Source organism: Mus musculus, chromosome 15, assembly GCF_000001635.26.
Source record: "Mus musculus strain C57BL/6J chromosome 15, GRCm38.p6 C57BL/6J".
In the NCBI taxonomy this organism is placed as follows: domain Eukaryota; kingdom Metazoa; phylum Chordata; class Mammalia; order Rodentia; family Muridae; genus Mus; species Mus musculus.
Window position 1 is genome coordinate 47,656,137 of NC_000081.6, and position 17,209 is coordinate 47,673,345.

At 32.6% G+C, this 17,209-nt stretch overlaps 1 protein-coding gene across 12 annotated transcripts in view; it reads right to left on the bottom strand.

Annotated features, from left to right (window-relative positions):
- Window positions 1-17,209, bottom strand: part of Csmd3 (CUB and Sushi multiple domains 3) — a 1,211,921-nt gene that overhangs the window by 75,499 nt on the left and 1,119,213 nt on the right. For 11 of the 12 annotated variants that reach the window (XR_001781523.2, NM_001081391.2, XM_011245610.3 and 8 more), the window contains 6 exons: window positions 13,479-13,667; window positions 12,966-13,112; window positions 10,382-10,570; window positions 4,002-4,187; window positions 2,870-3,064; window positions 1,371-1,544 (listed from right to left, as the gene is read on the bottom strand). Coding sequence is in view for 10 of the 12 variants with exons in the window: in NM_001081391.2 (NP_001074860.2) it covers window positions 1,371-1,544; window positions 2,870-3,064; window positions 4,002-4,187; window positions 10,382-10,570; window positions 12,966-13,112; window positions 13,479-13,667 (1,080 nt within the window). In the remaining 2 variants the exon portion in view is untranslated. Of the gene's footprint in view, window positions 1-1,370; window positions 1,545-2,869; window positions 3,065-4,001; window positions 4,188-10,381; window positions 10,571-12,965; window positions 13,113-13,478; window positions 13,668-17,209 lie in introns of those variants that run through there. The other variant, XR_003951374.1, reaches the window with a different exon arrangement.

The window sequence follows — 17,209 nt, forward strand, 5'->3', positions numbered from 1 at the left end:
AGAACATTCTGTTGGCCCAACTATGCAAAGGTGTCAGAAAAGTAAGCTGAGAGTGAATGAATCCTTGTGGACAATTTCTAGCTCAAGACTGTAGGGTCATTTTTTTGGAATCCTTCTCTTATCAGCATAATTCTGGGCTTATACTAAATGCCAAGAATATAGCCTTTACAATATATAGTTCTACAATGAAACTGTAGTCAGAGACTCTGAAGTATGGTTTGTTCATAGATATTTCTTCAATACATTTTTCCAGGAGAATATAGTTAGTGTATTGTGGTGGTAAAACCGTACACTGTCACAAAATACAACATAAAACACAATAAATATATTACATACAAACCTTCCAATTTATAAGTATACTAAGGACTCTGGACTTCAAATCAATTAAGTAAAAGTACTTTGGGAAATATTAAAATATTTTGCTTGCATAATCACTTATTAGTGTACTAAGATTAGACTTGTTTGCATTTTTGGTAGTGGTTTTATATGACACTAATGAATGAGTCCTCTCATATAATAAAAAAAAACTATTCTACAGTTACAGCTGTTAAATATAAGTTCTTACTCAAACTAAATCTTTTATATTTCAAATAATGTATTCATGTAAACTTTTTCAAAGTTAATAAAAGTACAATGTATGGTAACAAAATATAGACTCTTGTACTATTCATACTTAAATAACATTTTTTAAAAGTATAAATTCTAAAGCAGTTTAGAAATTAGTAAAAAACCGGTGAATAAGTAAACAATATCACTTAAATTATCTTGGATAAATAAAATAAACATAAATCATAGAAATCTCTTGATATCTAAGAAGTTATTGAAGCTTTTCAAAGTGGGAGTGTTGTACAAGCCATATTATTCTTTCCATAATAAAAGGAAAGGGATTGTTTGTTTGATTGATTGTTTCTCAAGAGATTTTTGAGAAACATCTAAGGATGAGAAAAAAAATCCTGTTATCTAAAATCATCTTCAAAAACTATAGCGTAATGGTTTTAATATACTATTTTTAAACATATTTCATTTTATAAATTAAAAGAGGAGAAAGACTGAAATGTGGAGAGCTGACTGTATCTTAGAATGAGCTGAGTGATGTTAATCCAGTTTCTATATTTTCAGTAATTAGTTTAACTGTTTTCTTTTCAGCAGAGAAAGAATGTCTCTCCATAATAATAAGATTCTTGATAGAAATATTAGCTGAATAATGCCATGGATTATCAGTTTTCTACCATGAGACATGTCAGAAATAAGCTTTTTCTGTTTCTTAACCCTTTGTAAATAAAAGTTGCCACCTCATATCAGGGAATAGGGTCACTTTCCTATTGTGTGTGCTGGTTGGAAAGAAAGATAAAGTGAGTTAAAATCTGTACCTAGACATCTGGTTTCTGATCCACTCCACAGACCAGAAGAGAGGCATTCCCGTACAGCAGAGCCCACAAGCATGAATCCCAAATCACATGTGAAGATGGCTGTGGAGCCATAGGAAGTTTGAGTTCCAATCTTATTTCCATTTGGAGGTGTTGGTAACTCTCCACAGGAGATGACTTATAAACAAAAATAAACATGCATGAAACATTATTTAAATGCACCTGTTAAAAATAGCATGCTGTTTACATTTTCAGTTATCTTCGATGTGATTTTCTTAAATATAAAAATGGCATTTGTAAAATAAATTGTATGTGAGAGAAAAGAAAAAGGATACGATATAGATTAATATTTATTCTTTATGTTTGGAAAACTTAGAAGCTACTATAGTATTTAGAACTCTAGCTTTATTATCATTATTTCTTAACCTTATTATCTTGTGTCACTGGTCAACCAAAATCTCTTTGTTTAACCAAAAACTTATATCCAAAACGTATTACTAAAAAATTATTAAAAATGTTACCTACAGATATCTCTATATATATGTGACAGATATAATATAGCTAGTTATCTATAATATTAAATTTATTACCCATAATAATCTCATTGGACTGTTTATTCACTTATAAAATCTGAGTTCTTGTGCTATATTTTATGCCATAAATGTCTTTTGTATTCAAGATAAAAGGTTGAATTTTAATCAATGTATCTTCTGGAATAAAATAACAAATAGGTAAAGGAAGTTGAGAAGAATTTCACTTGACTATCCTTTATTTAGTTAGGTTGATTTTTTTCTGGACCCAGAGACATTTTTAAAAATATATACAAATACACTGATAGTTTTCAATTTGATTAAATAATATTTTAGTGTCATGTAAATTTGAATATAGCCGGTACTTCAAATATATCATGACAAAAATTATCTCAAAAACTTTATAAGAGTATGAGAGTTTCTTATTTAGGAAATTGAGGATCAGAAAATATAAGCTTCATACGGCACTGTTATTGAAAACATTGTGCTTAGATTATCTGAGTTAAAGACCATTTTTGTATTTACAGACTCTGTGGCTTGTTTGTAATAATTAACACATCAATCAGTTATATTTTTAAAACAATAAATTTAATATATAAGACTGAAAACACTACAGAGATGACATTAAGTAGACTATCAATAGAAATATAATTTAGTTGCTAAAATAAGATTTTTTATCCATATCTCATGAATTAATTTATAGTATTTGCTAAACATAATTAGTAAGCTTTAAACTGTAATGTGAATAATGTTGTTAATGCTATTATGTCACTTGTAATGATGGTTCATACCTAAAGTCTGGAAACTATGAAGCCCATTTGAGTCAAGGATTTTGTGAATGTCCCATCTCAAAGGAACACACTCATGGGTAGACAAAAACATTCTCATTTTTTTTTTCTTGGGTGTGTTTAGAAAGAGAAGTAATGCAAGACATGAAATCACCAAGAAGAGTTTCTAAAACAATGTACTTACTTTGGCAGTACGGTCTTTCAGTTCTCCAACTCCAAGTACCATTAGGAAGGCATTCAATAGAAGCAGGGCCAAGTCCATGATAACCAGGATCACAGCTGAAAACCACCTTAGTTTTGTATTCATAATGTGAGCCATTCACAATTCTCCATCTTCCATGATCCAAGGTAAAGGAATTGATACTTGGACATGTAACAACTGTGTAAATCCAAACAACATAGATGCTAGTAAGGCAAGTACCATCCCAGTACCTAAGGAGAGCTAAAATGTATTGATCTTTTATGCTGACATTGAGTTAGTTAATTCTCTACTGTGTTAATGAGTTATTTCACAATTCCAATAGTGAATATATCCAGCTAGAATCCCAGTTACTTTGCTCGCTGTCGTTCCTTATTATTAAAATGTTTATTGAAGAACTTAGTTTCAGAAAATGTGCTTGATCAGAATGGTCTTTGTGAACAAGAGCTATGTTTGCTCATTAAAAGGTTGCTTAGGATACATAAAAGCAATATTAGGCATCTTTTAAAGAATACACATAATTGAACAATCCTCACTTTAAATGAAATAATGAGATTCAAATGTTAGTAATAATTGTGGCAAGAAATTGAAATAGAGGAAATAAAGCATTACTTAATTTTTCATCAAAATAATTTTCAATTATAATTATATATTTATTAGTATGCTATGATTGTAACAAAAGCAGTGAAAAATTTCTAAATGTAAGTAAGAAAAAAGACACTAAGTAAAGTCAAAGTTATGGGTAATTAGCATCATTGTGTGGTCGTAAAATTAGAGCTTGGTTTACTGAAATAGAAAATTATTAGCACGTATGTTTAAAGGTTTCCTATACCATAAATTTATTAAGAAATGCTATTTTACAAAGTAAATAAAACTTAGTTACATAAAATACAAATATCACATTTTAGACCTTTATGTATTTTGGAATTTCTAAAATTTAACAAAACACCTGTTTCCTGTCCTTCAGTATTTGATAACACAACGCAGATCAATTAACTCTTATTTTTATCCTAGGGCATTTCAGAAAATAACTTTTAAAAGCCAATAGTACACAAAATTTTAAGTCATAGAACATATTAATTGCAAACTACTGACAAATTTCCATTAGCGTACATACCAACACAGCGAGGGGTCTTATTGTGATTACTCCATGTCCCATCTGACTGGCAGGTGGCTGTGGTGAGCTCCTTGGATGACAGTCTGTATCCATCATTGCAGAAGTAGGTAACTCGAGTTCCAACCAAGTAGTCCGTTGTAAGGATTCCTCCATTAGTTGGGGCTTTTGGAATTCCACAAGAAATTGCTGAAATACACATACACAATTAAGAAAACAGAAAAAGAAAAATGTCTTCAGGAAATCTATTAACTCCCAAACCCCGAGATTTTTTTGGCATACTACCTTGTTTCCAAAAGAAATTTACAGTACATCACAAAAAGAACCTTTAAGAATTGTATATTTGGAATAACTTATTTTAAACTGCTAAGAATTTAATTGGTGACCCTGCATGTTGTTCTTGCTTTTTTTCATAGATTTTTGTCATCACGTATTTGGTCTTAGCATTCATAAAGACTGTGTGGGAATCCAAGTCAGTTAAACAACGTTGTGTTTAGTGTTCAGTGCATGACACTCAGTTACACTGTCTAATTGGATTTATTCAACTTACTAAATATTATTAAAGGACCATAAAATTCTCATTGATATTTTGTCCAAGAAAACCACCCCCCCAAAAAAACCCAAAAAGGCTAATACTACTGAAGGCACTTCTCTTGCCGTAGGTACAGTCACAATGTGTGATAGGTACTAAAGATACTATTGAGCACATGGAAAATGTTTGATACATACTAGGCCAGGATTTATTCTTTCAAAGATAACTAACTAGTGTCTCTCTCACAGTTTCATTTAAGATGTTTTGTTATAAACTATGGCATTTTAAATTAAGGTGAGTATTATTTTTTCTGTTATGTTGTTCCTGTGAATTTATATTGTCCCAATTAATTATATTTACATATGTATTTCACTTCATATGATTTTGAAATACTATATAGAAATTATGTATAATGACTCCTGTTCATGTTTGCTGAACACTTATCCAATCAGCATTTCTCAGATGATTAACTGTCCTATAGTTACTGTAAGTCATGTCTGACAGTATTTGGAACCATAAATACAATTAGATTGTTTTATCCATCCAGAAACAGTTTGATCTATCGTGGTTTTCCGCCTGCAAGATATGCTAATATAATGACAGTACAAAGCCTGTGAGAATAACTGGCCTGTATGCGATGCTATGCAAAGTCCATTCCGTGAGATGGAATCCATACCCAAGTCTGATTGGGTAACCAAGAACCTGAGACTAGATAGCCAAGAGACCTACACTACTTCTCTGAGTGAATGATAAATAAATAAATAAATACATACATACATAAATACATAAAATAAATAAAGTACAGTCATATTAAGAGCACTTTCTCCTGCAGCAGTGATCAACAAGTACAGAGACCCACAGCCAGATATTAAGTAGAGTAGAGAGACTTTGGAACAAGCCATAAATTCAATATCTCCATTAAATGCCTTCTCTCAGGGTTCAGGGAAACCCTGAAAAGGCAGAAAGAATGAAAAAGCCTTAAGAGATGGAGAAGACAAAGGGAACAAGGTTCTCTAACGACACTCATATGAACTCACATAGAAGGACGCAGCATGCACAGACCATGTACTGGACTGTACCACATAGGGTCACAGAGCTAAAAGAAGTGATCCCATGACCCAGAAACTCTAACTGATAACCACTTGCAAATGAAAATTTAGTTTTCTCCAATGGATTCTCACTAGGCAAACAAACTACTCATAGCAGTAGCCCATGTGCCTAGCAGTTAATGGCCAACAAAAAAATGAACTCAATGGCATCATTGGAACTTCCTTATCTCATTTTTTTATAAGTTTTTTCTCTTTTTGATTCTATCTTAATATTTTTAATTTATTGAATTTATATATTTTATCTTCTTGATGCTTATCTTTCAGGTCATTTGTGTATGCATTTTGACTTCCTCAGTGTTTTTTTATGAGATTCCTGAGTGTGTGACCGAGTGGGTAACTGTTTCTTGTGCTCTTTCTGGGCTTGTTTTCTTCTGTTTGTTATGTTCTATCCTGTAGACCATTTGCATTTTCTAGTGTTAGTTGTGTTTGTTTTATTTTATTTAACTTTTATCTCTTAGAAGCCTCTTTTTTTCTACTGAGAAACAGAAAGGGAGTGAATAGGGATTAAAGGGATACAGGGAGAAACTGGGAGGAGGAAAGGTAGGAGAAACAAGAATCAGGATATGCTATCTGTGAAAAAAAACTATTTTAAATTAAAGGTTAAAATAAGATGACCTGTGTTTGTTATGCCCATCAAAACATATTAACATATTTATGTATTGTATTACTCCACTATTAACCAGATTTAGTATGTATTATCTGCTATATCTAATTTAATCCATTACCAAAACTATCAAAATAGTTCTTGGATCCTGAAATAGTAAGCATGTAAAGGATTCTAGAATTACTTTTTATTTTACTATAGCAAAACTACCGGAAAGAGAAATATGTGTTTCATTTATATTATAAAGGTCATTTCTGTTTATATTTCATTTCAAATAAACTTGTTGCCTTTTATTTTGTAAAATCCATCATGTGTTCAAATTCCTTATCTATTTGAATGAAATATTGTAAAATGGAATATAGTTTAGTCACATGAATGCAAACCATGCAAAACTGAATGCCAGAAGCAACACAGCAGAATAGTTTGGTCTATGGTAATTTCATGACCTAAAGGTTTTGAATAAAAATTATACTAACAATCTCAAAAATATTGTTATCCTTTCTTTTAATTATAAAATCTCTAAACTGCTGTTGTAAAATTAATTGGTACCATGATACCTGTTTCACTAATACTTATATTTTCTGATATTCATGAGGGTGATTATAATTTTTACTAATTTTTCATTCCCCAATATACCCTGACAACAATCAGGCATTTACTGAGTACCTATACTGACAAGCACAAACATATGCTTGTGGATTTATGAATGTACACATGCCATACATGAACACACACACACACACACACACACACACACACACATAGACACACATACATCATTGAACCTAAGTCATGGTAAACTAAATGTAGTCAAATGTTATGAGTTTCACACATATTTAGAAAAATGGATAAATTTTAGAGCTGTAGTATAAAATGCCATAGTCAAATGAGTGTACAAATGTCTTCTTCACAAATAGCTCCGTTTTATCTTATATAGTGGTTTGAATGAAAAATGTGCTTCATATACGTGTGCTTAGTGCCCAGTTGATGAACGGCTTAGGGGGATGATAAGGTGTCGCCTTGTTGGAGGCGATGTGTTGCTGGCAATAGGTTTTGAGGTTTCTAAAGCCCATGCTAGATCCAGAGTCTCCTTTTGTTTGTTTGTTTGTTTGCTCTCACTCTCAATTCATTAATAATAAGAACCTACTTATTTGGGATTCCTGACATATATTTAAGTCCAACTGAGATATCTAGCCTTGGTGGCTAAATACTTACTGAACTATTGAACTTTCCATTTGAAGAGAACCATTAGTAGTTTATTTGGTCCAGAGCATGTAAGCTATTCTAATGAATGCATTCTAATGATTCCCACTCTACTAAATTTAATACAGTAAGCATAAAATTCTTAGTATTTTATAAATAATATGTATCTTATTTTTTAATATTTTATTTGTCACACACACATATGTATATGTATATGTATATGTATACGTATACGTATACGTGTACGTGTACGTGTACGTGTACGTGTACGTGTACGTGTACATGTATATATATCCTCTATGACCAAGAAAGAAAAATATTGGATACAACTTTGTTTGGGATAATCATCTCTAAGAGGCTGTCATGGTTGCTTCTTTACAGAATGACAAGAAAACAGAATTTAAAATCAAGGCAGTGACTGGAAATTCACTATTTCTTCAGAGTAGCAACAGTACTTAGTTTTGTAATGGTTTGAAGTTATTCATTTCCTGACAGCAGTCCATGTGTGGTTGTCAATCAGTGGCTATGCAATCTTCTAAAAGAAAAATAATTAATGGTACTCAATCAAAGAGAGCTAAGGAAATATTCTATTTATAACTTCTCATACTATTTAACTAATACTGAAGTAAGTAAATATCATGATGTCTAAGATATTGACAGACAAGAAGAATAGTTCATTACAGAACATAAATAAAAGTGTCATTAAAGGTCTGAGCAATATGAATAGCACTTCCCAGTGACATCAGGGAAATACCTAAATAGGTCATATCTCCAACAAACATATTTTTACAAAATAATACTTTATGAATGTTTCAATAAAAACAATAGATCAGTTTGAACTACAAATATTGTATAGTTTTACAAGATCAAATACATATCTTTACAATGATACTCCAGCGTGTTTATTGTAACAACAGAAAATGTCAAATAAAAAATGATAAAAAAGTAATGTAAAAAGTAATGTAACTCAACATGTGTAAATTCGATAGTATATACATAAAATTAGTGAAATTATAGTATTGACTCTAGAAAGAAACTGAAAACATTCAGAAACAGTAGGATGAGGATTTTTTTTAGAGATAAATTCTGAGATTCAGTAATCTCCCAATCAGGCACCCACAACCACCTGCAACTCCAGTTCCAGCATCATCTAAAGCTACCACCTGTGAACACCTGTATTCACCTACACACACACACACACACACGCACGCTCACACGCACGCACGCATGCATGCACACACGCGCACAACACGCACACACACGCACACACACACACACACACACACACACGCACACACGCGCGCACACACACAAATTTATTAAATCTAATGAAAAATATAACTATATTAAGTTTTTCAATTTAAGGTTTATTTAAAGATTATATATATATATGTATGTATACATACATGAAAATATATACTCATGACAAATCTTTAAGTAAGTATAATACAAAGTTTTAATATCAAAGTATTTTAATATTCATTTAAACGATATTTGTTTTAGTGTACTTCCTATGATAATTATACCATGAGATCAACTATTCCCTTACAAATTTTATAGCTAGTTTATCTGTGACCTCTCTGTCATATTAGATGACACTTTCCAGCATTATTTATTTACTGAAACTGTTCTTCCTTATAAATTTGGAGATGACAGCATTACTGCAGAATATAAATGGTTTATATTCTGGTTTACATATGGAGATGATCTATAGTGCATACATGTATATATGTATATTATATGTTTGTACATACAAACGTGTGTACATACACACATACATGAGTGTGTATGAAATTTTCATGTTGAGAAATAAAGTGATGAATTAAATACTTTAAGAAATTTAAATCAAGCAGGGGACAATGGTATACTTGATGACACACTTCTTTAATCCCAACACTTGAGAGGCAGCAGTTAGATCTCAAGGGTTCAAGGCCAGTCTGGTCTACTGAGGGAGTTCAAGGACAGCCAGGACTACACTGAGAAACTTACTTTGGGAGGGGGAGAATTTTAAGTTTCATGCCATTATTTTGTATAGTTGAAGTTTACTTTGACTTGTTTATCCTACCTAAATTCAAGAATGTCATTACCTTTTCACATGACATCTTAATCAAAAGTTCATTTGTCATTTTATTATCACATGATCCAATGTTCACAGACTGTTTTGCTTTGTAAAAAAAATTACAAATGAGAGTCAGAATAAATTCCTGCTGAGTTAGAAAACAAGAAAAAAAAACCCAGATAATTAGCTACAATGTTTCTCATAAATTTGATCTTTGAGAGAATAATTTTGCATACTTAGTGCTAAAAATCTATGTTGATCTTATCCATCCTTAATACTATCTTTCTATACATTAAGTCAATTTCCATCATTTTATCACTACAAAGTAACTGATATCATAAGCGGTGGCTAACATATGTATTTAATTATAAATTTGTGACAGAAAGATCATTTAACACCAAGAGATGTTGTCAAATTTTGTATGTCTCACAATCGATTTTACATTTTTATGCCTGATTTCGAGGGAAGGCTTTATGATGTGCTTTCTCTTTTAACATATTTTCTTTAGTTAATTAAATAATGATTTTATTTATTAACATCCCCCTCCCTCCTGGTCTCCCTCCCAGATTTATTCCCCTCTCCCCACTCTCCTTTGCCTCTAAGAGGGTTTCCCTCCCCCTCAAATATGAGCTGTGTTCCCCTTCCCTGGGGCATCAAGTGTCTACCAGATTAGGCCTCCCACTGAGGCCACACAAGTCTTCTGATAGATATGTGCAGATGGGGGCTGGGGGAGGGGAGACTTGGACCAGCCCATGTATGCTTTTATGATGTGCTTTTAAATGTGTATATTTAATATTGTCTATTTTGTGATTAATGTAAAAATGTATGTTTAATTTGTATTAATGCATGTTTCTATTTTGGGATAAGATACTTCACCTTGGCAGGCAGGGACGGGTGCATCCCATGAATGATAGCCATAGGATGATTTTCTGCAAACAGCACTGCTTTTCCCAACGAGTCGGAACCCTCGGTCACAGGCCCAACGAACCACACTGTTCAGTTGTCCCCCTGTCTGACTGATGATGTATCCATGAGGTGGAGATTCTGGTGTGCTACAGTAAAAGGCTTTTCAAAGAAAAAAATAATCACTGCTTAATTAACAATTAGACATTCCTTATCATCCAACTTTGTAAACAATTATGCAATTAATCAGCTGATATTTTATTTCAATGACAATTGTACGTTTTAATTTCTTTTAAAATCTCTAATTTCATGGCTTGTAAGGTATTTAACAATCTCTAGACTCTCTAATAGGTTTTACTATATTCTAAAATGTCTCCTGCTTTTAAATGATTTTAGTAACGTGTGAATGTTCAAAAGCTCTGGTATATAGCACGAAATTCAAGAAATTGAATTACCTGTTTTCTGAAGGGTCTAAGTGTCATAGCTTGGGAAATATGGTAGAGTCTGTTGTTTGCATACCACAGTGAAGTTGTCTTTAGATATTTGTATCATAGTAGTGCTGCATCAATTTCATTTTGACTAGTGTTAAAATGGACTTTGCTATTTCATAAATATCTTCGATACTCTATTATAGTTTCCTATATGATGATGGATTACTTAAAACATTATAGATATTGCCAATAAAATAAAACTTTCTTTTTTGTGAAGTCTGAAATGACAAAAGATAATGTCTGTAGACTTTATATGTACATACTTTAGAGACCATTTAGTTTGTCATATTATGGTTATGTTTTGAAATGTCATTGTCATCTGAGGACACAGAAAATGGGAGATAAATAGTTATCAATAATTTAGAATATATGTGTCAGTAACTGTCACTTCCAACAAGAAAAAGTACATATTTACCATGTCAAACAGTTCTTGATAGCTAAAATTTGTGTTTTCTTTAAACATAGATCAAAATTTGCCATGGATGTCAGCAAAAATAAAAATTGTCTCACAACATAATTAATATATTGCTTATAATTGTTTAATTTGGACATTTCCTCTTTATTTTGTTAAAATAATGTGAAATGAAATTTAATGTGACAAAATTCAAATGTTTAGGCATAATAATATAAAATAAAATTGATGAATTTCATGTGGATAAAACATTGACTAAATGCAAACGATCATATATATAATTTTAAGAATGTTATTTCATCTTCAGATTGGTTTGGATACACAATTTGTAAGCAAGTTAATAATGTGGCAGTTTATATTTAAGATGTGAAAAAGCAGTTACAATCTAATTATAATTATCAACTCATTCTTTTAAAATAAAAGTAGCAAGGCATAATCATTTTATTTGTACATTATATGTAAAAATATGTATATATTTATTTAAGTGTACAATTTATAAGTAAATTCGTATAAGTTAGCCAGTATCTACTCTATACAGTGAAAGCCACAAATTGTTTGTAATTGAGAACCGTATCAAAGCTATTTACAAAAAAAAAATTATAGTTGAAGGGATTCACCGTGATTAGCATGCTAGAAAGAATAATTTCAACACTGAAGAAAGACATAATCCTCTAGCTTCTACTGTCATCTAGGATTATATAGTACAGAAAAGAAATGCATCCCTCCTATAATGGAGAACATTTTATATTCAAACACCACCAACTTGCAACCTTTAATTTAAAAATAGTATAACTTACTATGAAAAGGAGGGCATATAAAATGATGTCATCTTGATATTAAATATATATATTGACATTTTCAAATTCACATTTTTAAAATAATTTTACATATTCACTTTATTTCCCTCTCACTGCCCCCTCCTAGTCAGTTTTTTTTTTAATTGTAGTTTTTCAAATGTTTTGTGATTTGTCTTTCAATACTTACGATACTTTAGCAAGACTACAAAAGATGGAGACTAATTGAAAGAACATATTTATAATTGTTTCTGCTTAAAAACATCTGATGTTAGTTATTTAAGTAATCAGATGATACATAGACTACACTATTACTATTTTCAGAGAGTTAATGGAAACAAATCTGTTGAAAATTTTCAAACATCCAGTTTCAGTTAATTTATAATTAATTCATTTATATAATTGATGTAAGTTGTATACACCCTATGGACTATTAGTATGAGCAAAAACCAATTAAAGAAGGAGTGGAATTATTTCATCACAGATGAAGTTGAGGCATAGAGAGATTACCTCCAATTGTTCAAGAAAAAACAATGGAGAGTTTGTAAATTTATTAACATTTAAGAGATTTATAGTTAGATTCCTCTGTCTATTTTTGGTTTATCTTCATTTTTATGTATGTTTGAGGCATGCATCTATGTACACAGAACATATGCTTGTCAGAAGTGGAGATCAATAGATGTGACAGGTTGCCAGTAAGAGTTACTACTGAAAATAAGGAGCCATCTTGTACGAAGATTACAGATCCTAGTTATCCATGTTCTTAACTGCGGAGCCTTTCTTGGCCCCATCTTAATTCTTTAATGACAATCTCAGTGTTGATAGAAGTGAAATAGTTCCCACAGTCAAACATTACATACCAATGTATCTTATCCTGAAGCCTTTCTTGTTATTGCCATGATCTGCAGACCATTGAAGAAATACTTCATGACCATTGCTTGTTACATTAAAAGCAGCTGAATAATCTCCACTGAGAGAAATAAGCACTGGACTCTGAATATTTGGTCCTTTGGAGAGAAAAAAATAATATAATATAGATATAAATAAATGATTATATCCTCATTAATCTCTCATGTTTATATTCTTATAGTATTAAATATCGAAGGTTTCATTTTATACCCAATGCACCTTATCAATAATAAGGGAAAACTAATACAAAATGATAAATTATAAAATGTGCAGTATTTTAATGTTTTCTTCAAACATCAATTCACAACAATTATCAGGGTAACTATATTATTCATACAGAATGGAGTCTATATTATTAAAATATCTATTGGATAAAAGCAAATGTTTGTATTGAACATGTACATGTACGGTTTGGGTATTTTCACTAAATTTATGATTATTCAGGAAATATAACCCATGGTTACCATCATACACCTGAAGAACATCAAACTCCTTTTCTGTCTGGAAGAATTCTACAAACATGCTGATGTTATAACCCTTTTCCACTGAGATGCTCCACGCACACATCTGCAAATTTGGGTAACTGTCAGGATATCCAGGACTCAGTATGACTCCTGTAGAATCCAGTCGTAGTTCATTGGCAGGACAGAGCACTGTAAAAGAAGGCATCATTACAAGTCTTTTGGAACACACAAAAAATATATTTTTAATACTAAATGAATGTATATGTTCATTAGCTACAAAGAAGATAATAACTGATTTGTATTATTATTTAAAAAGATAATAATTTGTGTTAAATACCAGTTTTATTAAGGTACTAATTAAAATATGAAGCGAAGCCCTAAAATTTATTGTATTTATATCTTCTTTTTATTACATCAAAAATGTACTTATGGGAAATAATTACGTGAAAAAGATAATACATTTTTAATTCTTCACACTTTCCCAATTATTTTTGTATTAATTTATATTTCCCTCTGTCTCTCTTATCGACATGGTTGTCTCATACATTATTGTCCTTATTTTTAACAAATTTTCTTCTCTTCCTATACTTTTAATTCACTCAGGTGCATGGGCCATTAATAAAGTAGCATTCTCTCAAGATTCATTTTGTCCAAAGTTATTTTTGTTCTCAGGAATGTAATTAAAATCATGAAGACTTTATATAATTTCCAGTCAGCGGTTACCCTGAAGCTCTGGTTTTGGCTCCAGATCCTATATATTGGCTAAAACACAAATTCTTATTTCATATTGCTTCTGGCACATTATGAGACATTCCAAAAATAACAAAGCAACATAACTATGGTCTATTAACTCCCCAATAATGTTAATTATTCCAACTCTTGTGTATACATTATTTGAATATTAGAACAAATAATGCATTTATCTATTTTAATTTGGGTTTGAAGATAGAGAATATCTAAATTATAAGGACTTTATTATACCAAAGATGTCATCAAAAAAGATAACATGAAAAGAGCATAGGGTTTTTCCATGTAAAATTGTTCACCGTAAGTCACATTGTTCATAAATGCATCCATATACATCAAACATGTTTAAAACTTGCATAAACCAAACATTCTATTGAAATGAAGGACATGACTATAACAAAGCATCTTTTATTTTATTTTTTTAGTTTTTACAGGATATTTTACTTATTTCATTTAAATATTTATTTTTTATTGGCTATTTTCCTTATTTACACTTCAAATGTTATCCCATTTCCTACTTTCCTCTCTAAAAACCCTCTATCCCTTCCTACCTCTCCATGCTTACCAAACCACCCCCACCCATGCTTCCTGGCCCTGACAGTCCCCTATGCTGGGATGTAGAACCTTCACAGGACCAAGAGCCTCTCCTCCCATTGATGACTGACTAGGCCATCCTCTGTGCTACATATGCAGCTAGAGGCATGAGGCCCTTCATGTGTTTTCTTTGATTGGTGGTTTAGGCCCAGGGAGCTGTGGGGTTACTAGTTAGATCATATTGTTCCTCCTATGGGGCTTCAGCTCCTTGGGTACTTTCTCTAGCTCCTTCATTGGGGACCCTGTGGTTCATCCAGTGGATGGCTGTGAGCATCCACTTCTGTATTTGTCAGGCACTGGCAGAGCCTCTCAGGAGATAGCTATATCAGGCTTCTGTCAGCAAGCTCTTGTTGGCATCTCCAATAATGTCTGGTTTTGGTGGTTGTTTATGGGATGGATCCCCAGGTAGGGCAGTCTCTGGATGATCATTCCTTTAGTCTCTTCTTCACACTTTCTGTAACTCCTCCCATGGAGGTTTTGTTCCCCCTTCTAAGAAGAACTGAAGTATCCAAACTTTGGTCTTCATTCTTCTTGAGTTTTATGTTTTTTGCAAATTGTATCTTGGTTATTCCAAGATTCTGGACCCATATCCACTTATCTGTGAGGGTATATCATGTGTGTTCTTTTGTGATTGGGTTACCTCACTCAGGATAATATCCTTCAGATCCATCCATTTGCCTAAGAATTTCAAAAATTCATTGTTTTTATTAGCTGCATAGGACTCCATTATGTACATGCACCACATTTTCTGTATCCATTTCTCTGTTGAGGGACATCTGGGATCTTCCCAGCTGCTGAATATTATAAATAAAGCTGCTATGAACATAGTGGAGCATGTGTCTTTATTACATGTTGGAACATCTTCTGGGTATATGCACAGGAGTGGTATTGCTCGGTCCTTAGGTATTATTATGTCCAATTATCTGAGGAACTGCCAAACTGGTTTCCAGATTAGTTGTACCAACTTCCAATCCCACCAGCAGTAGAGGAGTGTTCCTCTTTCTCCAAATCCTTGCCAACATCTGCTGTCACCTGAGTTTTTTATTTTAGCTATTCTTTATTTAGCTATTGTTGGGTGGAATCTCAGGGTTGTTTAGATTTGCATTTCCCTGATGACAAAGGATATTGAACATTTTTTTCAGGTGCTTCTCAGCCATTAGGTATTTATCACTTGAAAAGTCTTTGTTTAGCTCTGTAACCCATTTTTAATAGGATTATTTGGTTTTCTGGAGTCTAACTTCTTGAGTTCTTTGTATATATTGAATATTAGCCCTCTATCGGATTTAGAATTGGTAAAGATCTTTTCCTAATCTGTTGGTTGCCTTTTTAACATTTCAAATGTTATCCCCTTTCCTGATTTCCTCCACCTAGAAATCCCCTATCCAATTCTACCTTCTCCTGCTTCTATGAGTGTGTGCCCCCACCCACCCACTCTTGCCTTCCCTCCATGGTATTTTCCTACAGTGGGGCATCAAGCCTTCATATGACCAAGGGCCTCTTATCCCACTGATGCCAGACAAGGCAATCCTCTGCTACATATATGGCTGGAGCGATGGGTTCCTTCCTTGTGTACTCCTTAGTTGGTGGTTTAGACCCTGGATGCTCTGGTTAGTTAATATTGGTGTTCTTCCTATGGGGTTGAAATCCCCTTCAGATCCTTCAGTCCTTTCTCTAACTCCTCCATTTGGTACCCAGTGATCAGTTCAATAGTTGGCTGTGAGCATCCTTTATAACACTGTTAAATGCTTTTAACTTTAGGTTGAGGGCTGGAGAGATGGGTCAGTGGTTAAGAGCACTGGTTTCTCTTCCAGAAGACACAAGTTCAATTCCCAGCACTCATCTGGCAGTTCACAACTGTTTGTAACTGCTATTCCAGGGGTCTAACACCCTTATCTAGACATACTTGTAGTCAAAACACCAATGTATATAAAATAAAAATAAATAAATATCCTTTAAAAAAAATCCCACCAGCAATGGAGGAGTGTTCTTCTTAACATCCTTGCCAGCATCTGCTGTCACCTGAGTTTCTGATCTTAGCCATTCTGACTAGTATGAGGTGTAATCCTAGGGTTGTTTTGATTTGCATTTTCCTGATGACTAAGGATGTTGAACATTAGTTTAGGTGCATCTCAGCCATTCAATATTCCTCAGCTGAGAATTCTTTGTTTAGCTCTGTACCTCATTTTATATGGTTATTTGATTCTCTGGAGTCTAACTTCTTGAGTTCTTTGTATATATTGGATACTAGCCCTCTATCAGATTTATGATTGGTAAAAATCCTTAACCCAATCTATTGGTTGCCTTTTTGTCTTGTTTACAGTGTCCTTTGCCTTACAGAAGCTTTGCAATTTTATGAGGTCCCATTTGTTGATTCTTGATCTTACAGTACA